The sequence below is a fragment of the Manacus candei genome, unplaced genomic scaffold (genome assembly GCF_025592945.1).
Source record: "Manacus candei isolate 608988 ecotype Guabito, Panama unplaced genomic scaffold, ASM2559294v1 h1tg000063l, whole genome shotgun sequence".
In the NCBI taxonomy this organism is placed as follows: Eukaryota; Metazoa; Chordata; class Aves; order Passeriformes; family Pipridae; genus Manacus; species Manacus candei.
Genome location: NW_026138111.1, coordinates 4,111,629 through 4,137,485, shown reverse-complemented (window position 1 = coordinate 4,137,485; position 25,857 = coordinate 4,111,629). Strand labels below are relative to the sequence as shown.

The 25,857-nt window shown below is 41.7% G+C and overlaps 2 protein-coding genes across 7 annotated transcripts in view; one reads left to right on the top strand and one right to left on the bottom strand.

The window, feature by feature from the left end:
* CELSR1 (cadherin EGF LAG seven-pass G-type receptor 1) overlaps nt 1-7,028 on the top strand; it is a 169,153-nt gene extending 162,125 nt beyond the window's left edge. For 2 of the 5 annotated variants that reach the window (XM_051805168.1, XM_051805169.1), the window contains exons 30-35: nt 77-213; nt 698-801; nt 1,626-1,793; nt 2,643-2,885; nt 3,192-3,456; nt 4,788-7,028. In XM_051805168.1, the coding sequence (XP_051661128.1) occupies nt 77-213; nt 698-801; nt 1,626-1,793; nt 2,643-2,885; nt 3,192-3,456; nt 4,788-4,812 (942 nt within the window). In that variant the 3' untranslated portion in view covers nt 4,813-7,028. The remainder of the gene's footprint in view (nt 1-76; nt 214-697; nt 802-1,625; nt 1,794-2,642; nt 2,886-3,191; nt 3,457-4,787) is intronic. The other 3 variants (XM_051805172.1, XM_051805170.1, XM_051805171.1) reach the window with 2 other exon arrangements.
* Nucleotides 1-25,857, bottom strand: part of TRMU (tRNA mitochondrial 2-thiouridylase) — a 376,674-nt gene that overhangs the window by 349,128 nt on the left and 1,689 nt on the right. The window contains exons 3-11 of one of the 2 annotated variants that reach the window (XM_051805185.1): nt 24,566-24,672; nt 23,881-24,003; nt 22,536-22,708; nt 21,798-21,851; nt 21,218-21,284; nt 20,307-20,407; nt 19,101-19,245; nt 18,800-18,882; nt 18,329-18,547 (exon numbers count right to left, since the gene is read on the bottom strand). In XM_051805185.1, coding sequence (XP_051661145.1) covers nt 18,401-18,547; nt 18,800-18,882; nt 19,101-19,245; nt 20,307-20,407; nt 21,218-21,284; nt 21,798-21,851; nt 22,536-22,708; nt 23,881-24,003; nt 24,566-24,672 — 1,000 coding nt within the window. In that variant the 3' untranslated portion in view covers nt 18,329-18,400. Of the gene's footprint in view, nt 1-18,328; nt 18,548-18,799; nt 18,883-19,050; nt 19,246-20,306; nt 20,408-21,217; nt 21,285-21,797; nt 21,852-22,535; nt 22,709-23,880; nt 24,004-24,565; nt 24,673-25,857 lie in introns of those variants that run through there. The other variant, XM_051805186.1, reaches the window with a different exon arrangement.

The window sequence follows — 25,857 nt, the reverse complement described above, 5'->3', positions numbered from 1 at the left end:
TTTATACATTTGTGGGTAACGTGAGCTTCTGGAGGGATCATTCACTATTGCTTTATGTCTTTTTTTTTTCCTTCAGCGATCTCTGAACTGTAACAACACATATATAGAAGAGCCAAATATGTATCGCACAACTATTGGGGAATCCACTGTCTCCCTAGAAAGCACCGTCAGGTCAGCCAAGAGCCACAATAGCTACCTTGCTTATATTCTCAGGTAATCAGGTGGCAGGTGCATGGCTTCCAGGTGCTTGCCTTTCCCTTTTCATTGCTCTTGTGGAAACCAGAAATGTGGTTCAAATGCTACTTGGTTTATGTCTTAACAGTTCTGTTTTGTGTGACTGTCATTTTCTTTTGTGCATTTTCTGTTTCATCTTCGGTGCCGAGTTCCAACAGCGCAGTGGTTAACATAATAGTTAGGCCGTGCTGCTTGCCTCTTAAAATTCAGACATGTCTCAAGGAGTGCAGTTTAGCTCATTAACTTGGGCTTTTTCGGAATGTGATTCATGTGGCCGAAGGCAGGCAGCTGCATTAGGGTAACCTCTGTCTTGCTGCAAGGTGACCACGTGGGCAGTCAGGCAGAGGCTGGCATCCACTGCAGCTGTCTGCGTTTGACCGGATGAATTTCATCTGCATGTCTGCCTTGTTGTTAAGAACAGTAAAGTGACCGAGAAAGTTGTCCTCTGTTTTTCTTCTCAAAGGGATGAGGCTGCTCATAAACTCAGTGGATCCTCAAGTCAAGCAAGGGCTGGTCAAACTGAAGCAGATTCCTCCATTTTTCATAGGAATCCATCAAAATCCAATGGTAAGAATTATTTCTTAATGCTTTGACCCATTTGTGTACCTTCTCCTTCTCAGCATTTTCTTCAAAGTCTTCTGTAACAAGAACAATAGTTAGTCTGCCTTGGATGTGTCTCATTCTCGTTATGATCTTGGCATAACAAGCTATGCAATGGCTGCCTGACAAGGAATTCTGGAATGGAAATATCATACATCTGCTTCTTGTGATGGTTCGGTTTTCATCTGATAGCTGTCACAGCTGTTGACAGTTTATGGCATCCCCTTTCTTTCTCACAAATTACATGCCATTGCTCTTGATTTTTAGTTGGAGAACTTCTAATATTTGAGACCTTAAGGCAATATCCTCCTTCACTGCTCTGTGGTTTGTACAAGAAAATGAGAAATACCTCTTGTCTGACTTCCTTTCATTTTGGTCTTGCCATTAAATTTTGTTGGCTTGTAGCCATTTTTAAATTAAGTGCATTTCAGATTCTTGATATTTTTAAGTACCTTTGTTTGCCTGTATGTTGTAATGATATATCCTATAGAGTTACTGTTCTGCATATTGAATAGGGAAAAATGTGTCCCCACTCTACTCTGCACCTCCTGTACACATAAAAGGTCCTGCCAGCTAGCTGAGCCGAGTGGTTGTGCTTCCCATGATTACTTAGGTGGATGCTGCAGTCCTTCTGAATTAATCCTATATATACTTATGGAAGTAAGAACTCATCCCTGGCATGGTCTGAAACAGATGCCTGTCTTTTCTTTCTCCTAGTGCATTTGTCAGATAGATTTGTTCAACTCCTGTTCACACTTTCATCACTGTGTTTCCCCTTTCTGCATTTGTAGACCACGATTCGGACTCCGACAGCGAACTGTCCCTCGATGAACACAGCAGCTCTTATGCCTCCTCCCATTCATCAGACAGCGAGGAAGATGGACTTGAGACAGAGAAAAAGTGGAACACATCTACTTCCAAAAATAATGAACGTGGCCCACTCCACAGCACACCCAAAGGTACTCCCCATGTGAGGGGAAAGTGGTGATGCTATAAAATAGCTTTAGATTAGATAGGAGAAATTTGCCAGACTACCATACAGCTGAAGCAGTATCTCTACCTCTGTGCCTTGCTTCAGCAGAGATCCATGTTAGAGACCTTTCTTCTTCCCAAAGGCTTGTTCACAGGGGTGACTGAGTTTTGAATGCTGAGTGCCCTCAGGCAGAGTGGGCTTTGCAGATAGGTCCCCACAGCCCTTGGACATGGCAGTATCCAGCCAGCAAAATCTCATATGAAGAAGAGGAGAAAGAAGCTGCTTGTTTTGAGGGCAGGGGTAGGAAATACCTGCCTGTCCTCATGCAATGCAGGCATGTGTGTTCAGTGGTGTTGGGGAGGTCCTGGACCTAAAGAGTTAGAGATCATGTGGCAGGATTCAGGCATTTCTAAGCATAGTCGGTCCTGTCCTAATGAAAGGCAGCTTTGAATGACAAATATCCAGGCTGTGTGCTGAGGCTCTACACAGGTACAGCACAAGGTGCCTTGGGTGCCCCCCAGCCTTAAGAAACCAGCCTTCCCAAGGAGGGATCTCTAACCCTGGAGAGATGAGAGGGCAAGTTTGCCTCATCTTCTCCATAATGGAGCAAGCAACCTTGCTCTGGGAAGGGTTTGGACATCCTGCCATGCTACTCGTTGTGTTTTCAGAGGTTTAACGCACCCTGGGGGCGGTGCAGTCCGGCAAGGACCATCTGAAGGATTGCTCTGGTTTGACACACAGCTCCTCCCCTGCTACAGGGAATGGGACTGGTCAGAAAGCAGTTGAGAGAACATATCAAAAGTGTTTTTCGAGCTAGTGTTTTTTTGCATTGCAGTTGATACCCTCCCCAATCATGTGAAACCCTATTGGCCCACAGAGTGTGTAACAGCCAGCGATGGCGAGGACCCCGGCGGGAAGCCGAAACTCAAAGTAGAGACCAAGGTCAACGTAGAGCTTCACAGGGAAAACCAGGTGAACCATAACAACGAAACACCACAGGACAAGGAGAACGAAGGGCAGCAGAAGGAGAACAGACCTCTGTCCCACCAGAATAACCAGCAGCCGGAGCAGAGGAAAGGTAGCGCAGCCAACCTAGCTTCACAGTCGGACTGGGAGACGGGGGGGTTGATGAGCATTAATTAGTTCATAAGGTAGCTCTGTCAGGGAAGAATACTTTCCAAAGGGCTCCAACCTATGTAACCAGGTATGCCATGGAAAGGTAGTAAGTAGTTGCTGAAGTCTAATCTTCTGGGTTAGGAGTAAAGTGACAAATTAGGAATCTTAGTAAGAAATATAAAATGTTATTTCTTGGTTCTGCTCAGCTTGATAAATGAAATTACTGATACATGTAAAAATTTTCATTATTCCCTCTTTTCCGTAACAGGCATCTTGAAAAATAAAGTTACCTACCCTCCCCCACTGGTGGATAAGAATTTAAAGAATCGTTTGCGGGAAAAGCTGTCGGATTACAACCAGACCACGATCTCATCCAGGACTACTTCCCTGGGGACAAATGATGGGGTCCGCTCTCCTTCAGACTCGGGTGTGACAGTAAAAAATGCTCGGAGGGAGCAGTCTCGAGACCAGCTCAATGGTATGGCCATGAACCTCCACGTGGGAACAGGACATGCTGACACCTCAGACTCAGAGTAAGTGCCACATCAGGATGCCCTGGCCAACCTGCCACGACTGGTCTCTCCCTTTGCCTTCCTACCCCAGATGCCCGCATGAGCAAAAATTTCATCTGGTGATTGGACCAGAGTCCTTCACCGTAACTGTCTTGATGGTTTGTCCATACCATGTCCCCAAGCCATGGTGTTTCACTGATGACAAGGCTAAAACAGGTATCACAGGCAAGGTACTGTGACAGACACGTGCTACTGGTCACCCTGGCATGCTCTGAATTGGCAAGCTGATGTGTTACTGGCACACTGTGGACAAGAGCAGCCTAGCTCTGCCTTGTTACCTTGCCACGGGAGTTTGGCAGGGAAAGTCACTAGGCTGGGGACAGCATGGAATGGGTGTCCATCTGGGCAGACGGAAACCATTAATGGGGCAGGAGATCCCAAGGCTGGAGAGAAAGTCAAGCTACTGATCCTAAATTACCAGGTGTGTGATTCCCACCTGCTGCATGGCAATTAGTGTGTGAATTTGCCATTGTAAACTAAATCAAATATTAACAAAAGGCTGAGCAAGCTCTCAGCCAAAGGGAATTCTTAGAAACCTCATTACTCATCATAATTCTTGCATTTATAATTAAAACAATGTCCATATGTAAAGTCTGTGCAAGCATTTTATGCATATAATTTCATTTTTTATTAACACAAATAGTAGTCTCATCCTTTCATCAAACCAAGAGAGTATTTCTTACCCAGCTTTAACTCTGGCACTGTCCCACCATGCTTTAGACACCCATGTTGTCTGGTGCACAGACCGTTCCCAGCTCACTATAAAAGCAGATCTTTGGATTGCTGGGAACTGGCTGATGAAATAGATCCTGGTTAGCTGGGAAACAGAGATGTCTTTAACAAGCCATAACTACTTGCTGCTACCAGGTACTACAGTCATTACTGAAGAATAATCAGCCAACTTGTACTAAGCAACTATATTATCTCCTCACCTTTTGCATAATAGAAAACTCTGCTGTTGGCAGCAGATCGCATGAATCTGTCTGAAACACCAGGTTTGTAACAGCTTGTAACATTTGTGTGTGAACCTTGCATCCTCACTGTTAGCCAAACACAAGCCCTCCGTAGAACTTCCTCTAAAGCTTGTTTCTCTTGTGTACTCCTGGAACTGTTTCTCCCAGCTGGTCTTCCCTTGGAGGGCAGCATCCCCCTTGCAAGCACTGGATTGCCAAGGCATGGTAACTTCACAGAGCATGAGCCCTTACTGAAAAGGATTAGGTAGTTTTGGATGGGGTGGTTTGCCTGTGCCTGTTTAACCCTAAGCCTGCATGATTACTTCTTCTCACTAACAGGGGCAGTAATGAAACTTCAATTTGAACCATCAGGAAACTGTGATCACCTCTGCATGGCTCCGGACTCCTCGCTGCAGGGTCGCCGCCTTCCCACCTCGGATTTCATCAGAGTGGCCACGTGGTGAGGAGGGTGAAGTGGGCACTGATTCCCACACGGTTTCATGTGATGGCACACTCCTGACCACTCACAGTGGGGACACGGTGCCCAGATGCACTTGCAGTAAGGTTGCTGTGTGGTACGCTCCTCACGGCATGAACGTGTTCCGAAAACACATGGAAATGGCCACAGGGATGCACTGTGATGGACAGATACCTATTTGCAGTACAGACTGTGCTGCAGGGTTTGCTTATTACAGGGAAGAACCAAGGAAAAACATGTTATTATCATAGTGGACCTACAATAAGTCAATCCATCAGCCTGAAGACAAGCACTAGATGTCTCTGGTGGAGTTTTGATGGCTGCAGTGTGAACCCTTCAGCTTGCTGGGCTCTAGGGAGGAATATCCCAACAAGTGTCCTTTGGTTTCTATGCCAGCATCTCTGTCCACCCCCTATGGACACATTGTCTTAAGAAAAAAGAAATCTTTTATATATATATAAAAAGTGTAGATACTTTTATATATTTTGTATGGTGTTGCTAAAGAAAAAGTTTCTTTGTATATTTTACATTTATACTGATCTTCTTAATTTGATAATAGGAAATCAATGAAAAAGAGCGTTTGATATTTTTTATATGAACATTGCACAATTTTACTTGAATTTGGCATTTGGTAAAGTAATTGAGGTTTGCATGGAAGCCACCTTCAGACACAGTGCAGTTTTCAAAATAATACAGTAAAGATTACATCAAAATCCATGACTGTAATTTATAAGTTTTGCTGACAGATTTTGGAACACTTTAAGGGTACAGTATGTTTCTTTCATAACCTCTTCTAAAACCCACAAGACTTTGTTTTTTCATTTTTTGGTGTTTTGACCCCTTCTCTGAAGTGCATTGAAATGTTCAGGAACTGAACTTCAGGGCTAAAAAGAAGTCATAACTTTGTGTAAGATTTCAACACAGTCCTGTCCAGAAGAAGTCAAATCGGTATTTCCCTTACCAAGAACAAGAAAATAAGTGGTCTGATTGTATGATAGGTTTTGACTTTGGTCTGGCTCTGAACCAAACCAGCACTCTGCATGTCCTAAGAAGAGGGCCCTCCTCCCACTGGGAAAGTTCTGCCTCAGGTGCAGTATTTTATTTTATTGTGTTTTAATTTTTTTCCCACTGGATTCAGCACATTGCTAATCAAAGCAGAAATATAAGTCTTTAAAGATGTCCAGGTTTCACTGCCCAGCTCTTTGACAAAGCCCTGGCCTTCTTGGTGTTTCAGAAAGCACATGGAAGCCTTAAGGTTTCATGTTTCCCACAAAATGTGCTGAGTTCACAAGTATAGGAAAGTTAAGTGTGACTTATCTGCTGTCTTCACCTTCCTGCAATGTGAACAAGTAAAGGAAAAACAAGATGTGAAAAAGTTTGCATCCAGCTGGGGCAGAGCTCAGCCAGTGGCTCCCTGTGGTGGGAATATGTGACTCCAAGGATGGCAATGGTGTGGCTGTGACCTGCTCTCTGACAACAAGGCTTTCAGGAGCTCCTTGCTTGCCATAGCAGCCCTTTTGGGAAAATACTGGCTGTTGTTTGTACAAATGTGTGTGAAAGGGAAAAAACAGAAAATCAGGCTAAATTAAATGCAAGAGTTGAGGGAAAGATGAAAAACTATATGCTGTAATCTTAATTTCATTATATTCCTATGCATTTCCAAAAGTATCAAGGAGGCCTTTGGAAGGGGAGAGGGAGGAAGGATGTTGTTCCTTTAAAAATTATGCAACATATTGCGTGACATTTTCTGACAGAGAAAAAATTTGAATGTTTTAAAGGTCTGGCACTTGGCTGTGTGCTCAGGCATTGTGTATAACCCATGCTAGTTGTTTTTACATCTGTGTATGTATATTTTGTCCCAGTGAGATGTAGGTAGTTTTTATTTTGATCAGAATTGTTGCAGTAAATGAGGGTCAGTTGTATTAATTACAAAAAAATTAAAACCTATTTTTATGACTTTTTAAAAGCTTTATGGCAGATTAGACACTGGAGGTTGTTGTTTTGTTTTTTTTTTAACAAATGTATATTTATTAATGTTCAGAACACTGGAATTGCAGCACAGATGAAAGGAGAATTTACAATAAATTAAGAATTTTTTTGAACTTGTATTCATCCTCTGGTGGTTTAAGTGCAGTGCATAATGCTCAGAGTCCAAATGGCATTTCCCGGGGTTTAGAAAGTAATGGGAGTGAGGAACATATGGGTACCCCTCACTCTCACTGAGGAAGCAGAGGCTATAAAGCATCAACGAGCCAACACACACAGCTCCTCCAACCCTTCTAGCCCAGTGGTTTGTTCCCTGTGCTGGCACAGGGTACCACTGCATGCATTGCATTTCAGTCCAAACCTGTGGCATTTTTCAGACATGGGAAATGGTCCATTGAAGAGAAATACCCTCTGCTAACCCGGAGCAAAGCAGATCACCAGGAAAGCACCAGGTTTAGAAAAGGAGGTTGGAGAGCAGCTAGAGGGGGTGAGGCAGCCAGCCAGCCCAGCCCAATGACAGCCTGCAGTGACAAGGGCCTTTCTGGACTCCCTTGGCTACATTCTTGGCTCTTCCAAGCCAGCTGAGGCCAAGCCGTGGTCTTGCTCAGTCAATACTTTTCAGGCTGTTGTGCAAGTCTTCATTCATGCATCTCTCAAGACACAGCAGTGACCTGCACATGTCTGCCAGCTTTCTGGAAATAAAAGTATTTGTCAGTATCAACTGGCCAGTGTGAAGTCAGGTGGAGAGTGCCTGGCTACTGTCATGATTTAGGGGCAAAATCAAAGACAGGATCTTCAGTTTGCAAGCAGCTCTGCTAAAACTTGCCACTAAACAAACTCAAGTAATTAGCCCCGAGGGAAACTGGTCTAAATTTTACTGTGCAAGTGCATTTTTTGGCAGAACACTAATACTTGAGTTTTTTCTCAAGTATTAGTTCACTTTTCTGTTGAAAAGCAGAAATAAGCCTCAGGCTTTCACATAAGCAGGATAGTTAAGGGACAGACCAGCCTGTGATCCTGTCTCCAGTAGCGACCCACAGCAGATGTTTAGGAAAAGAGGATTATCAGCCGCATGTTACATGGCAAGTTGGCCCCAGCAGGGTCCACATACCCCAGCACGCTGCAGCTCAGGGCTCCCCAGAGGGAGGAGTTGTGCTTGTCTGCAGCAACACATTTCTTTCCCTCATATGTCTATCATGTTGCATTTTGGACCCATGTAAACTTCTAGTACACGGTGAGTTGTCTGACTCAGTCACAAGCAGCAAGAAAAAGTTCTTCCTCATCTTCAGCTTCGTTCCTGTCCCCTACAATGGACAACTTCACTGCTTGCAGCAGGAGGCAGTAAGCAATCATTTCTCAGTCACCTTCTCCAGGTCAAAGAGGGAGGAAGGCTCTGTTCTAGAGCACTTGGGTTGTCTCTTTCCACCTGAACAACTTGGATCTCTGTCACTGCTCCTTGTGCAGAAACACTGCTGTACCTTCTACCCTTCCTTCTTGCTCTTCTTCAACCCATTACCAGGTCTGATGTAACCTTTTTGGCAGTGGCAGAGAGAGAGAAGAGACTGGAGCAGCCCACAAAATGCAAGCAGTAGGCCTACCAACACCAAAAAAAAAAAAAAAAAGGAGAAAATAATTAAAAAGATTCTCCATTTCATTAACTTTTCCTGTCCTGATCTTTACAGTGGCATTTGGCCTAAGCAAATTTTAAGAAAAAAAGCTCAGAAGATATGGACCAGTGGCAGCAGCATGGCATGGTAAGACTGCAATAACATAATCAGTCATGTAGCCCAGCCCCTCCAACAACTCAAGTTCAAACATACTCAGCGATTTGTCTAAAACAGTCTTAAAAATCCTATATGATAATTCCAGTACATGCGCCAATAGCCTGTAGTAGCATTTCCTAGGATGATGAGTTAGTTTGTCCATGTCCTTACCATGCTTAGCCAAACAGCTTGCTCAGCTGTAGAGGATGCTCCTGCCAAAGTCTAGGAGGATCACAGAAAAGGAGATCCACAGCAGTGCTGGTGAGGTGTTATCATTGTCCACACACTGACACCACCTGTAGCGCCAGGACCAGCCTAGGATGCGTTTGGGCCCCACAGCCTCTTCTGCAGAGGTTTTGCCCTGCCTTTATGCTCCTGTTTGCACATATACAACTCACTTCTCCTCCCTAAAAGAAGCGATTGGTACTGGACTCATTTTCTATTTTAGTCTCTTGATTTTTGGATCCATCCTCCAGTTTCTCATACTCGTTTTGGATTTTTGTTCTGTCCATGAGTATGCCTGGAGGCAGCATCTGCAGCCTTTACAATCTACCTTTCGTTTCATCATTCAAACCATGAATGAAAATACGAAATGAAACTAAGCCCAAGAGGGCTTTTGTAACACTTCCCTTCTTGCCAAGCAAGATTTGCACCTACCTCATATCAATTAATGTCAGCCCACACTGACTGCGTTTTGCATGTGAGAACAGAGTGGGGGGCAGCATCAAACCATTTACTGAAGACACGTCCCATCTGCTGTTGCTGCTTCTTTATACACCATGCCAGGTGCTGTATTAAAGAAAATTAGATTAATTGGAAGTGTGTATGGCAAAGAGACCATGTTAATTCACTATTGTCTTCTAAATACTTCAAAGCATTTGTAAGTGCCCCCAGGAGCCCCCTGGAGCTCTGTACTGGGCTTGGTCAGACATCTGCTGCTGCCATCCCTTTGCTCAAAGACCTCTGTGAATGGAGTATCCACTCCTTCAAACTCAAAAAGTTTACATACCCTGAACATATTGTCTTTATTTGAAGGGAGGCACTGACTGATTTCTCTCTGGACCATACTTCTTGAGGGTGCTGTGAGACCCCAGCCTCTGCACTGGGTCAGGAGACACCATAGAGGTGGAGCAGAACTGAAACGTACCTTAGGGAGAGAACTCTGCTTAAGGTGAGAGGTGCTCTGTCTCTCTGACAGCTGCTGTGTGTCCCAGGGCCATCCTTGGCCAAAATGTGGGACTGCCCCTGCCCAGCAAGATCTAAGCCTTCTGGAACCCATCCTGACATCCACAAACCTGTCATTTTACATCAGATCCACCCATGAAACAGAAATGAACCCTGAGCTCCAGCCTTCCAGGTGCTGCCATTCTCTTTTATTAAAAATAGTTGCAGTGTGTCCACTTAGGTGCTTTCCAGTATTAGTTTCTTACAAGTTGGGTTCCCCCTTCCCACCCTCCCCCCAAATAAAACAGTTTGAAAAAATATCAACCCCTTGGGCTAATGTGTAGGAAAACCTCTTGCTTCATTTCTATAGGTATTACTATATCAATAAATACTAATAGTACATTAAGTGCCCTTCAGTTTAAAAGCCACAACTGAAACCTTTCAAACTTGTAATAGATCAATCACACAGTTTTACTATATATAGCCAACTTGCTAACAGCCATGGAGCTGACTGGTGTGACAGGACCTATGGAGTCCTTTGTGTACTCTTAAAGAGGAGAGAGAAATAAAAATGTGTGAACAATAGAAAAACCCACCTTAAGTAAATAGATTAAAATTAAAACTACCTTTAATTCAGCACCAGTCAGAAGTCCACCAGATGCCACATGGTTAGTTATCTATACCAGTCTTTTTTATGTTTATAATCCATCCCTCTTTGATGTTTATAGTTTCACACAAATCCTCATTCAGTGTAACAAAGCTGTACCAGACCCACTGAGTTTGCTTTACCAACAAGCAGGAGCTGCAGCAAGGCTGGGGACGAAGCCTTTGAGATTAACAGATTGCCAAAGAGAGCTGTGCTAGTACTCATCCTTTTTTTTAGATCCAAATTTCACTGAAGTCCTTCAAATAAGAGAAGAAATGTTCCATCATCGGTTCTCACTCAGTCTCTCCTCCTGTGTTGTGGTGGGCACAGCCCAGGATTTTCCTGCTGTGCTTGTGTTCATCAGCCCTGGAAGACACAGGAGACTGGGAGGCAGGAGAGGGAATCTCTACATGGGAGAGGAAAACATGGGGCATCTTCCCTCCTCCCAAGGACATGGGTGAGCCCTTTTATGTTCTGACCAAATTTCATTGAAAACAAAACAGAACCAGATGCACAGAGGGATGAAACAGCTGGCTCCCATGAAGTCAGTGCTACATACCTCTTGAGTGTCTTTGTCTTTCCTACCCAGGGACTTCTTAAAGAAAAGGAAGAATTCACCATTTGTCTAGGAGTCCAACTTGAAGGTTTTTGAGACAACCAGCCAGAACTGCTGGGTAAGATCTGCCACCAATACTGCTTGCAGACTGCATCCACCTCACAGCAACCCCAGAGACAAACCCAGGAGCCCTGCAGGAATACAAAGCACCAGAGGAATTTCTGTCATGAGCCCCCACAGCACTTCTGGAGAAATCCAACAGAGTAGTCAGGTCACTTTTAATGAATCTTCTTACTGGAAGTAGGTCTTCTGTTGCTTTTCCCCACAGGGACTGATGTGCCGTAATTACAAGACTGGTGTTTTCCTGGGAGCATCCTCAAAAGATGATGCTATTGAATGGGAATAGTGCCACTGAATTATCAAAGCCCAGAGTGTGGCAGCCCCTTGGAAAAACATTTCTCCAGGTAGGGTCTGTTTAAGAGGTATCTCTCCATGTATTTCATTGCTTCTAGGACCTTAAAACTTGCAGAGTGAGTTGGAAGTTCTTTTATATTGAAGAAATTACTCTATATGCTGGAAAACTACATAGACTAAGGAGTCCATTAGCTTTTTGCATTCTCAAGTCTCTCTAGCTGATGCTATACCTTTAGTAATATGCAAGACATCTCAGAAAGGAAAAATATCCCAGAGATTCAGCAAACCAAACCCAAAAGTTAGTGTTCATCAGAACCCTCACACATTCCAATAAGTGTAAGAATCTGATGCTGGTTCTCCAAAGAAAAAATAATACATCTCCCTTTTGCCTCCAGTCATTCAAGAGCCAGAGAATGTTTAAGAGTGACCAGGAAAGCTAATGACCAGCACAGCCCAGTGCAGGAGAAGGAGGGCAGGCAGGACCTGAACTGTGTCAGTGTAAAAAGTGTGTGTTTTCCCTGCTGCTGGGGCTGTCACTTGCCTGACCAGTACCACGGTTGCTGCCCAGCCCGATGGGAGTTTGGCTCTTAAGAGGTGCTGCTCTTCAGTTGGCTCATCAGTGTGCTGAAATGACTGCAGCTTTGTCCCTGCAGTGAGCAAAACCACCGAGGGGCAATACTTTCAAGGTCATGACTCAGAAAAAGTCTAAAAAAACCAGGAAAAAGTCACAGTTATGGATGTGTTAATTGCCCTTCCTATGGTCACCCTCTCCCAGCAATGTTATCCACGGTTGGGAGGGATGAATGTGATATCCTGGTGCCTCTTGGTGCTGAATCTGGAAATGGCACCTCACTTCCCTGCATCATCAGTGCGTGCCATGTTCCTGTGATTATTGCATTTATCATAGATAATTTCATTTTGCTCAATTCATTAAAGCACGTAAATACATATAAATGCAGAGGAAGTGTTTTTAAAATTCTATTCATAACCTATGCATGGTTGCCAGTATGTTCCTCATCAGTGGGACATCCTCTTTACCTAGTCACCATCGTCTCCCAGCTGTGCATGCTACAACGATGCTCATAACACAACCATTTTCCAGTCCAGAAGGCCAGGAACTACTCCCTCACCCATTTTTCTCCTTTTCTCGCATGGAACACGCAAGAATTTGCTTTGACATTTGCTTACCTGTTTGGTTTTGGGGGTGTTTTTGGCCTTGGTAGTAGTCAGGGCTATTGGCCTTTCTTTGCTTGAGAAATTAAACAATCAGGATTTGTTTAAAGAATCAGCATCTAAGGCATTCCAAGAAATATTCAGCTGCAACCTGACTTTCTCTGATCCGTGCTTATCCTCACTGGCAGATCAGTTGGCTCCAGCTCCTCAGCCCACACACAATGTTTTCACTGTAGCCTCACTCCACATGAGCTGTTCCCTTGAACAGTCTCTTGCCTTCAGAAACTTCTTCCTGGCTTCCAGCTCACCAGACCTCCAGAGGTGCTCTTTAGTATCAGGACCAGCAGGCAGGAGATGGAAGGGCTTCATCCTGCTAGAAAAAAAAATTCACTGAAAGAATGGTTAGGCATTGGAACAAGTTGCCTAGGGAGGTGGCAGAGTCATCATCTCTGGAAGTGTTCAAGAGGCGTCTGGATGTGGCACTTGGGGATATGGTTTAGGGGAGATTATGGTGGTGCAGCGTTGACAGTTGGACTAGATGATCTTGAAGGTCTCTTCCAACCTTGATGATTCTGTGATTCTGTGATCTCTGGTGGCAGTTCCCACCGAGACTGGCTCACAGCTGTGGCAACACCTCAGCCTTTTCTTTTCTTTGGACAGTACCAGAAATGTGACTGATAAGAGAGTCACGTGCTTATGGAGAGCAGCCAGGAAACTCACTTTGCTGTGCACTCTCCGTATCATATGCTCCATCTTCTGAAGGGGATCCAGCTGGCAGAAGGCATGGCTGCAAAGCAGACAGCGTTACATGCTCCCATGGCCTGACCCGAGGCTGTTTGGTGGCACTGAGATCCCCCTTAAGCTCATTCTACTGTCCCTGGCTGCAGAATTGTTCCACGTAAAGAAGGGGGAGCAGAGACCCTCGCTGGACATTCCTGTGCTGAAGTCTCCAAGCTGAAAGGTTCTTTTGGAGAAAGAGAGATTTGAAAATTGTGGTTTGGAAACAAAGGTGGAAGGGGAAGTGGTATCCTAAACTCCAAAACAGCATGACCCTGATGTTCCACTCCAGGCAGCAAAAGCTGCACTGAGAATCTTCACTCGAGTCCCATTTCATTGCCTGCAGGGGCAAGTCTGCACAGGAGGCTGCATGCACTCATCTCCCAGCTTCTAGAGAGAGCTCAGTCTTGACCATAGGGATGAATTGAAATATATATATATATATATAAAAAAGTATGAATTTAAATGTTGCATCCAAAAAATGGTTACTTTTTTGCTTGTAAGTATGCTGATAAGATAGTTCTATTCTAAAAAGGGGGGGAGCTTTATAAAAACAACATGAGTTTTGTTCCCTGTGGTTTGCAGCTAAAGCACATGAACATTTGATTTTGAAGTGGGAGGATGAAAGATTCTCTAAAAGCCTAAAAGCCAATCCGAACATAGAGAGCCAATGCTTTTACTGCTGGACTGTAAATACTGTGCTGCCATAGTGTGAATGAGAACCTCCACCATGCCTGTGCAACATCTCAACGCTCCAAAGATCCTATTCAGGCGAAAATAGAACAGAACAGAGAACAGGCCTGCTCCCCTTGCGTGGGCACAGCCCTGTCCTCCAGCTCTGTAGCACCAGCCGGGGCAGGAATATTGCCAAGAAGCAGCAAAGTTAGGAATGCAATTAAGTTTTACACAAGCACTTCTGGAATAAAACTGCACTTGGAGTGCAATTTCTCAGCCATTATACATTCAGCAATGCAGGTTTCAAACATATTCACAGGGCACAACAGAGATTTCAATTCAGTCCCAGTCTTAGCTCACACAAGTCATGGTTTTTCAGTTACATGATCCTAATCTTGTTATCATGTTCTCTGCTTTGGAAGGGAAAAATCCTTTTCTGAGTAGTCATTCATGTGAGTCTTTGAAACCAAATATTTCGAGACCTGAAGAGCTTAATGCTAACTTTAAAGTGAAATAACCTGCTTGCAATTTGTTGCCAAAATGGCAGAAAAATGACAAAAAAATTGAAAAGCCAGTGAATTTTAAAAAGCATGTTGATGATAACCTTCTGTAATAAATTTTAAAAAAAAATCACCTTCCAATCAGACTGCTCTTACCCAGTTCAAACCTAAGCTTGGCCAAAGTCCAGCCTTGGCAAAGGCTGTGTGAGTGATAGTGTCAGTGATGGTTCCTTGTAGGAAGCATGGCTGCCTGACCCCAGCACCAACCTCTGCTCTCACCTCACTCTTTTACTTCCCTGTTTCCAAGTTGTTATAGCTGTGCCCGTGTGCATTTTCACAACCATTTTGGGTCAGGCCAGGGCAGGCTGCAAGCCCTGGGGCAAGCTGGAGCATGGGGTTTGGGCACTGCTCTCAGCACTACTGCACACTGGTTTTGGGAAGACTGGTGTTACAGAAACAACACACTTGTTACTATCACAACAGAAATGGTGATGGTGCTGCTCATCTTGAAGGTAACAGCCAGCTCCACCAGTAGAAATGTGCCTCTATAGGCTGCTCTGCCAGATGCCCCTGAGAAACTGTGTACCCATGCAGGACAGAATGAAATTCCCCTGACCAAAGACCCTACGTATGAGATCTCATGCAGGAGGTCAGTAGTTGAGACCCTTATCCAGGAGAAGCACATGGGATGGAAAGAGAAATTTACCAAGCCCTCTGAACAGTACAAGTTGTTTGGAAATGCTGGTTTAAACATGCAAGTGTTGTGTTGCTGGACGTGTGCAACCTGTTGTGAAACATCCCATGCAAGAAGCTATTTGCAATTTGATTTTCACAAATGCCCACTAATTCCTAGCTCCCAGCAGTATGATGAGGTTCACTGGGAGCAACAGCAGCAATTGATTCATGATGTCAAAGGTCTTTGCTTATCACCACAGCAAGAGGCTGTGCTGCACAGAAGCTGAGAAGAAGCCTCCACCCTTCTCAGACAATGAGTCTGTACTGACCAAACAGTGCCTATACTCACCTCTACCTCAGATGAGGATTCTTCAGCAGAACCATGACATTCAGCTCTGATGATAAAAATCAAAGTCCCTGAGCCTTAAAAGTGAATGGAGACCATTGCTAGAGAGGTTTCTACTGAAGAGCAGCATGTTAATTTATGAATTTCCAGATTAGCCATCCTGGATTGCTACTGTATCCAATGTAAAGGATGTTTAAACAAAATGAGGGAAGCAGAGCATATGTAAAAAGTCTCTGTCCTGCAGGATTTGTAGCAGATGTTCATTGCATCCCATGCCAGCTATGCTACAAGAAGGACATGGCTACCCTTTCCTGCTATGAGACACTGGTTCAGTGGCTCTCAGCAAACCTGGGATCTTGTTGCCAGAACTCCTAAATTCACCATAACAGTATTAAAAGCACTAAAAAATACTGCACCGACTGTGCCTGAGGCCAAGCAAGCGCCCTGAATCCACTGGGCTTGGGATGCACCAGACACTGTATCAGCAATTCAGCAGCAAAGCCATCCCAGGGATAATATACCAGGAAATCTTGTCCTCAGAATGGGATTTATAAGAAAAGAGTCCATCTGATAAAAAGAAAATAGAAAAAAAAAAGAAAGAGCTGAAGAATAGTGACAAAAGTCTTTTTTGTCCTCAAACGTTATGGAAACACATTCAGGCTGCAGGGAACACATTCTCCTGCATAAAAGAACCATCCTTGGAGTGAGCTGCCTTCTCAGTGTCCTCATAGCAAGCAGCTCTTCACCCAGGCAGTACAGCAGAGCTCAAACCACTCAGCAGCTCCACCCAGCACTGAAGCAATGCTCAAGCCCAGAAAACCACAAGTAACTACTGAGCCTATAAGGCAGGATGAACATTTTCTTGAAAAAAATAGCAAATTTATCAAAATTACTGGGTGATTTTGTTGTTGTTCTCAAAGCATTTGTAAAGCCTATCCAAATCCAACAAGTAGGTTTTTTTGCCTAGAAAACATTTTCAGACCAGGTTCAGAGGACTGTTTAAGAGTAACTGAGTTTAACCCAGGGGTGATGGGAACCAGTTGTATGGATCTTAGTTCCTTCAGCCTGCACAGAGTTGGGTACCACAGTGTCTCCAGGCTGACATGTTTCGGTGGGTTTGGGCACGCCCAGAAGCAGACAGTTTTAGGCAGCTCTGAGAACTAATCTTGCAGATTAATAAATCCAGGAGTCACAGGTGGCTATGTCCTTTTTCATGTCCTCACAGTTGAACATATCTCTACCAAAGCAGATTGTGAGATAACATAGTAGTATAAACCACACTAGTATAACACAAAACACTTGTTAAGATTTTAATTGGGACATTTGCGGCAAAACTCAGGTGAGGACAACATGGAGCATTAACTCCTTAAGTAATTAATTCTACATTTTGCAATGTAACCACATAAAACCACATAAAAGTCATGACCAGGACCCATAACAACTAACCTAATACAAATCAGGAGTTCACATGAAGCATAAATTGTCCTTACTGTTAACCTGCACATGGATGGACAGTAGATCTAAAGACAGACTTTAAATTTAATTGATTTTAGCACCAGTGAAAAAGGATGGTTTTCCCCTCTCAAGTAGATCTACTGTAATGCCAAGTAAGATTTTAACTGTCTAGGTTTTTCCCATAGGGCTCCCTGAACTGTATTTAACTTTGCCAGATCAGGAGGTAGACACTGAAAAGTCTTCTCTCCCTTTTACTTTTCTTAGCAGAGGAAACAAAAGGAATTCTTAGAAGACACCAAGACAAAAGAAAAGGATGTACGTGTAATCCAAGCCTTCAGATCTGCTGAAAAGATCTATTCATGCTACAGCTTTCCTACTGCCCAGAGTGGATGTAAATCTCAAAATTCTACATGCATCTGGAAAGTCCTGCTCCTGCAGAGCTGTAGTTTGGAGACAGTTAGGAATTCATTTTTGTTGACTTGCTGTAATAAAGTTTTATTATAAGCTTAGGGTGTCCTCAATATGCACCCAATCCTTATAAACATAATTTGGTGGGGTATTCAGCTCTTCCTAAATTTGAGATACGGCAAGATCTAGTTATTATCAGGTCTATATTAAGCTAAATACACAGCAAGGAAATTCCTACGAATTTGCATTTTTCTGAAGCACAGCAATGCACTCTTTTCTCCAGGGGACAAACCAAACAGCCTCAGCCCTCAGCAGTTAGCAGTCAGTTGTGTGAAAACATTTAACATTCCAGACTGTTTTCAAGTCCCTAAGATTTGTAATTCTGATTTCTGTAAATGTGGGAAACCACTACTTAATACAGTTTAAGAATCCACAGCATTTTTTATAAAACTATATAAAATTAAAGATAAATATCTCTTGCTTGCAGTTAATTCAAAATGCTGAATTTGAACACCTTTCACTCCTTTTCCTCAGTACAAAGCACAGATACATTTAGTGTAAAACAACATACGTACTTTACTAGAGATAGGTACCTTTAAATAAGGGGGAAAAAAAGGCATTTCATTTCCACATAAGAGATATTTATGATTTCAGACGTGATTTTTATCTTAAAATTCTTGCATGTGTAACTACTATTACAGTTAACAATTTAAGACATCCCTTGATATGTATTAACATAAATAGCACCACACAGTCCAGCAAAATGGCACTGCACTGGCTTTAGTTTTAAACTCATTCAGTGCTAACAGTCGAGCTGGGACTCTACGGTCAACTGGCCTTAAGAACATAGAGATCAACAGGAGCCACATTTATTACAGTTTTTATTATTCTCAGGCAGCAAATTCTTCAAAGTCCTTCAATAAACAATGCCACGTGTTACGTTGCTGGTTCTATTTTGTCAATCTCCTCCTTCTTTGGATTTTCCCCTCGGTTTTTGCCCTGTTGCATGGTATACACAGATGGGCCCAACCTCAGGATCTTCCCACTGCCCAGGCACTCGTCACCCTTGTAGAACACGGCAAACTAGGAGACAAACACAGGGAGAATCTTTTCAGCAGCTGCAAACAGCATGGTGACCAACTCAAGGCTCTGCAAGACCTGCTGAATAGTGAGCACATTCATTTATTCTGACTAAATCTTAAAAAAAACCCAAAACACACAAAATAGTATTAAATAATAAATTAATTACTCCAGCTAATAAAAAAGCTACTCTGTTTTATTAGCCAGATCAGCTAAAACACAAAAAAGGACAGAAAACTACTTCTAATAACTTACCTGTCCAGGCGTGAGAGCTCTTGTTGGCTTCACTAGCGTTACCCACACACTCCCATCTTGGTTTAGAGTCAGGACACAAGGCACTAGGCAGAAAATGACCAAACACCTGACAGTTAATCCCTATGTTCACATTAAAAAACCTTCATAACTAGGCTAAACAGACCTAAGTCAAGATACCATTTTATAAGACACTACAGAAAGACAAGCCAAAACATTTCAACAACTTCTGCAAAACTGCATTAACACAACACCAGAGTTTAACAAATCAAGCAAAAGAAAAAATAAAACAAGGTTTGATTACCCAGTGCCATCTGGTGCCGAAACCTGAAATGACATTCCATCATCTTCTCTCTAACAAGCTCTGCTGGAGGTTCCTCTGCTATCCAGTGCACTCGGTTTGTCCGCAGGAGGTCTCTGTACAGAGCAGGGTGGTCTCTTGATGGTGCCTTAAAACATGTTTATTTAATGCTGATGTTTTTGCCAGAGTGTATAACTTGTAAAGCATGAAATATAGAGGAAGCATCAAGCCATATCAAAATGAAGGCAAAATAAGTAAGAAAGCAAGCATTTATTATCACTTAAAGTAGGCTAAAGTAAGCCCGAATTATTTGTCAGTCTTTTGCATTTCAAAGTCGTCACTTCTTGTATTCTTTTCCCTCCAACCATGTTTCTGCCTTCTTCAGGTTGTGTTCAGAAGTCTAATGTCCTCCTTTCTCCTATCTCAACAAGATGCTACCTCTCTCTTCTCCAGTTTTCCAAATGAACACATCCCCAACAACAGTGTTGCACACATGCAACCTTACTGTAGGGCATAACAAAATTTTCTTAGTGTTCCTATCTGTTTCTTCTCAATTCTCATTTGTTTATGGTCTCCCACCACCACTGGCACATCAACAAGTAGCAGAACACCTTCACTATAATCACATCAGTATCAAATAAGAATAACAACTGCATGAACAGCAAGAAACACTAACAATGCTAGCAAGCTGCAGAACTCCAAGTCATCTCATATGATTAGCCATTAACACACCAATTATCTGCAGTATTATATATATTCTGCCTGAGTTTTCAAAATGGTAAAACTGTATTACTGGCTACTAATTCTTCTACTAGAAAAACAAAGCAGCAATACATAAACAAAGATATTACACCTTTTATAAACCCTATTATAACAACTTTTATAATTTTATAAAAGTTATTATCATACTAACTATGACAAAACCCTCATGCTTTACAGTAGAAAATAAGAGCTCAGTAGACCAGCTGATTCTTTTCAGTATTTGCCCTTTGTTTGGAAAAGTTCTATGACAAAATCTAAACCAATTTGCTACTCAAGAAAAGCCCCTTTGGATAAGATGTTTCATGTCGGCTGATGCTACACTAGTTGGTTCTTGTTTCCTCCAAGAGAAAAGCCAAGAATTCTGCCCAGCTTAGGATCACATTCCATACAGCAGCAGACACAAAATTGCTTGCATTAGTCATTTGCAACACCAGTGTTTTAACTCACCACATAGACATCTCTAGTGCTGACATCTTTGTCTACAACAAACCAAGCTTCCTGGAGGCCTGCCAGCCGAGCCCTCTGGCCTATTGTGTACAGGAACCAACCTAAGGAAAGATGAAAATGGAAAGCTGCTAGCAACTTTTAATCTTTTACTTTCAGAAAAATAATACTAAAATCATTTTCCCCAAACTTTACCACTAAACAAAGAATAACAAACCAAGCTGTCTTAGAGAAGTGGGCCAATTATGAACTAAACTAACATCTACTTGAAAGTTTTCATCCGCACCTGAAGCACATGATTTCACACTAGTCCATTTCAACTATGGCATTCATAGTTTTATAAAATAAAAGCATTTATTTCAGTTTCAGTTTGTGGTTTTGCTACCATTCAGTCTTGCCAGTTTCCCTTACTTTTATGTACCAGTGCAACATCCTACTACCATAAATTACTTGGGAGAGGAGCTTGGTTATGGCAGCTCAAACTGAGGACAGCAAAGGAAGGACACACAGGAGAAAAGGAAAGTTAAGCTGCCCATGTGTGGTGATGTCCTGCTGAGCATCACTGAGGTTCATGGTGCATTTTTTCTGCAAAGTTTAGGTACTAAACAACCTGGAAGTACAGTCATTTTGAAAGAATTAAGTGAACAATGGTCTCTTGGTATTAAAATAACAATCAGTATCAACAGAGCAACTCTAACAATTACCATTTATTTTCTTGCAACATGGAATAATCAATCAATAATCAGTTGTAGTTTAAAGCTCTATATAGTGTAAAGCAAGTTTCCACAATTTAACAAAAACTTGGGGAAAACCTGCAGACTTCTCTGGAATTTCACAAAATTGGTGCCTCTAAATATAAGCAGTATTGTTCCATTTACCTAAAAGCAAGTTATTAAGGTGGGTTAGCCAATTACCTTTGTGTGTTCCCATCACCTTCTTATCTTCAATGGAAACAAAGTTACCTGGTTGAGGTTCCAAATACTACCAAAGAGGAAGAGATAAGTCACAAGATGGCCCACGAAAACCTCACAGTATATTCTAGGTTCCATCACTACATTCTCTTGAAGCTGAAAAATAGCTTTTCAAGAAGCAAACTCTGCCCAAGCAACTTTTCCTTGATGCTGCTCTAGAGAGAAAAGTAGGAAGAGCAATCCTTTTAAGAAATAATTTTAGGCTTCACTTTGCCATTCTCACACATGCCAGAGGACAACAGGACTCAGCCATTTGCCCCACTCACATCCCAACAATTTGTCAGAGCCTGGCACACAAAGAAGTGCATGTTCACTCCTTTTGCTACAGAAAGTGAGTGACTGACTGCTGGTGGAGAGGCATGATACTTCTACAAGCTGTTGGTGTGAGCTTCTGCCTAGGCCTGGCACTTCAAAGGGAGTTGGGACATCACTACGCATTGTGGGCCACAAACTGCTGCGGATTTTTTATAAAAACTGAACACCAGAACAAAACAAAGATTGTCACAGATTTAGTGCTGCTCACCTCAAGAAGGAAATTTTCAAAGTTTCTTTCACCAATGAAACAGACTCCCATACTCTGAAAAGGAAACATAGAATTGAATCCATAAAAGCAGAGAAAAACATCTGAAATAATACCTACTAATAATTGCTTGAAAAAAAACTTTCAAAAACAAATAGGTTTTCCTTTTCCTTTCAGTTACTGCCTACATTCTTCAAATACCCATTTACAGAGGATAAATATAAACATGAAAAGCAATCAAGACAGCATCAGCAATACAACTACTGCCTCCACTACATTTTTTAAGATCAACTCATGAGGTGTTATTTCTCAGAGAAACATAACTTTTTTTTGTTAAAAGTAACTGTGGAAAAACAGGATGATCCAATTTCTAAAGACATACCAAAAAACAATTATAGTGAGGAAGCCTTTAAAAGATATGAAGAGTAAAGACCAAAGGCTTCTCCACTGCTGTGACAGAGGATGCTTTCCTTCAGGCTCACAGCATCCTACACATTCACCTTCACCTTAGTTCTTCTGAGGTACAATAGCAGACAAAACATCTGCAAGCTAAAATACACAACTAACCACAAACTCATAAAAGTACTTTTAAGGAAGTAGACAGCAAAGAAAAATGTTTCCCAACCTATTCTATTACGGTGCTCAGAAGCAGACAAGTTGTCACAGATCAAAGTTCAAAAAGTTCAGGAAAGTCTGATTTAGAGAGAAATACAAATCAAAAGAGTTTAAGTGTTACCATGCCTCTTTTTTCTTTAGCACATGATGAAGGTCATGTTCTGCTGCTATCTTCTTTACAAAACTTTTTGTTAAATCCCCTAAAGGGAAAATGGTTTTCCTCAAAGCATCCTGTGAGATCTGACTTAGAAAGAAGGTCTGGTCCTTAAAGAGGTCAGCCCCTTGAAGGAGTTTCACAGCTGCAAAGTGAAACACATAAAGCATCTCAACATAACTACCATTAATAGCTCAACTTCCTTTAGTATTTTGACAAACAACATTTTAGTTTTATTATTTCCAAATATATGTTAAAGACAGTATTTTACTAGTTTTTCAAAATCTAACTGAAAATGTTTGGGTATTTTCTCACCACTAAAAAGATCTAGAAATATTCAGATTCTGTACTGTGCAGAATCTTACAAAGTCTTACACTGTCTCATCTATTGCAAGAGTGCATATGTCACTGGAAAGGACATCAACAACACAAAAAAATGAAAACAATTTTCACATTTTATGTGAAAGACAGAATGAAGATTAAAATACCTTAGAGTATACTGTTCCTCAAAAACACACTGTTTTGCCCTGAAATCTCCCTGATATAAATCAGTGATTTGAACAATCAGTGGAGTTATTCTCAACGCTGAGAGTTTGACTTTTTTCTTTGAAACAGATGCAATCTTCTGATTGCCCTGATCAAACAAAATCAGAGTTTTTCAGTCACGTTCTGTCCACTCCCTTTAAAAACAAACAGCTCTGCTGTTGTACAAACACTACTTATGTGTTTCTTGATTCAAATGAACACAAACCACAGGCCAATAGTTCAGTCACAACCAGTAATACAAAATCTCAGTAGAAAGCCAAAGAAGACTGTTTAGAATATCACAAAATACTACAACTGTGAATCATAGTCTGCCACATGTATAGTTGGTTCACACGTATAGTTGTATATGTTGGTTCTGCTGGGGCCATTTCAACTTTCCAGAAATAAAATTAAAACAAAGAAAAAAATAAACTTCTTTAAGTCCAGAACAAACAAATCAAAGTGGGGAACCTGTAACGCAAAAACATCACCATGGCAGCTTTGCATAGTGATAGTTTGCAAGGTTCTTTCCCTTTGGGTATGGCATGCTTCTCACTATAGATCAGACATTCATCTAGCTCTTTAAACAGAAAATGTAATACTTGACAAGTCAGGGTCATTTTCAGTTATGTAAATATGCTCTTTTGCACAACCAACCTTCTACAAAGGCTGGGGTTTAACTGGTTATCATTTTGTGTAAGGTAACAAACATCCTTGATTCTGTGACATCAAATATAGTTTAAATTTCTTCTTTGTATCTAGGACAAAACATGAAATGAAGACACCACTTACTATTCCTAACTTCAAAACGGTTTCTGAAAAGCCTCTGTGGTCTTTTAACATGTTTCTGTTGAAACACTTCCTCATCCTCTAAGGAGGTCCTAGCATAATGCCCAGTAGCAATTGCATCTGCTCCTATCAAGGAAAACACAAGCCAAACAAAATACAAAGGCATGTACTTGAAATTCACAGTTCAAAACAGGATTGCAAACATCCAGTAAGAAAGGCAGAAAGCAATGAAAGATGAAAACCTATAGAGGAGTCTTACATTGACAATAGTCGTACTCCTGCTATTTAAATAATGTAAACTATTCACCAGCATGCCAGTACTTGTGCTTCTGTGCTTTAAGGACCACCTAAGAATGTAAAACTTAATGGTCAGGTCAATGCACGTCCCTGAATTAAATCTGTTCCTACACATGAGCAACCTAATCCAGTGGAAGATGTCCCTGCCTAGGGCACGGGGATTGGACTAGATGACCTTTAAAGGTCCCTTCCAACCTGAACCATGCTATGATTCTATTTGTAAAATCAAACCTGAACCAAATTACTCTGCAATTATTGAAATACTGCCGCAGAGATAAGTGAGTTAGGCATGCACACAAACTCATGTTTTTCCCCACTTTTTAAAGAATTTGTATCCTGTAAGCATTTCCAGGGCACACACTCTGTACTGACATACTTCAAAATTCCTTACCAAGGTTATCCATAGCATAATTGAGAAAGTAGTTGAACTTGATGTGCTTGTTACACACAATATCAGGATTAGGTGTCCTTCCCAATTCATACTCTTTTAAGAGGTCACTGTAAAACAAAGATTCAAAGTCTATCAACATCATTAACATGCACAATACTATCTGAGACTGGATGATCTGTTTAAACATGAGAAGCTGAGTTCTCATAATACTAAGCATTTTATGTCAGAAATAAAATACCTGTTAGATTTTAACCTGCAAAAAAACAATGCTTGGAAGATTTTCTCCAAAGTGCGCTGAGAACAGGGTCAAATGATCATTTATAATCCTGTAACCTTGCTTTATTAAATTAATACTCCCTCAGGGCAGACATGGCTGCCCACTGTGCATATCCTACTCATCTCTTATGAAATATTTACTTTTAGAATTAAATGACCCTATTTAATTCTTCAAAGGGCAATGTGGTGCAGTACACACCAGGAGTTACTGTGTCACAGTGGAACAGACAGTAACTTCATCTGCAATAATGTCATCATAACTAATTAGTCATGGGCCTTAATTTTACATACTTTTTCCTGACCTTTTTCTTTCCTTCTAGAAATTCAAAGTTTCTCAAAGTTATGTTGCAGTTTTACACTGTTGCATAATTAAAGTACTTAGCATTACTTGCTTGAAAACATTGAAATAATAACTAATGCAACTAAACCAGCATACAGCAATGCCCTGAGATACCAAAAGGTCTAATCATTGCATTATTTTGCTTGTCCTCAGTAGCCAGTGAAGTCAAGAGGAAATGAGGGCACAGACTGGATTTAAAAGAACAACAGCAATCCTAGTATTCAGTTTTACTTTTCACCACCTGGAATAGAATCAATTGCTTCTTCCTTACCATGTTATACATTACATCAATAAATAGGAAATAAAGTAATGTGTCCTTTATTTTGTCTAACTCCTTATTCAGAAGTTCTGAATTCGACAACTCATACTAATAATTAAATCACCTGGGTCTACCCAGACCTGCCTCCCTCTTGTTGGCTCAGCACCACACTCTTACGGTACACTGGAAGTTTTATATAGGGCTCAACATAAAGCCAGGTTCACATTAGTTCAGAGCTTCTAGTAAAGCACAGAACTAGGGAAAGGGCAATGGAGGATGCCTACTGGATCTCTCTCTGATGTAAAGATCTGAAAAAGGCTTTGCACAAACCATGGAAAAGACAAGACCTGGAATAGTTCTCGTGATAAAAGCTGTTTTATGATGATTAACCCCTTAAAGAGAGATCCAGAGGAGTAA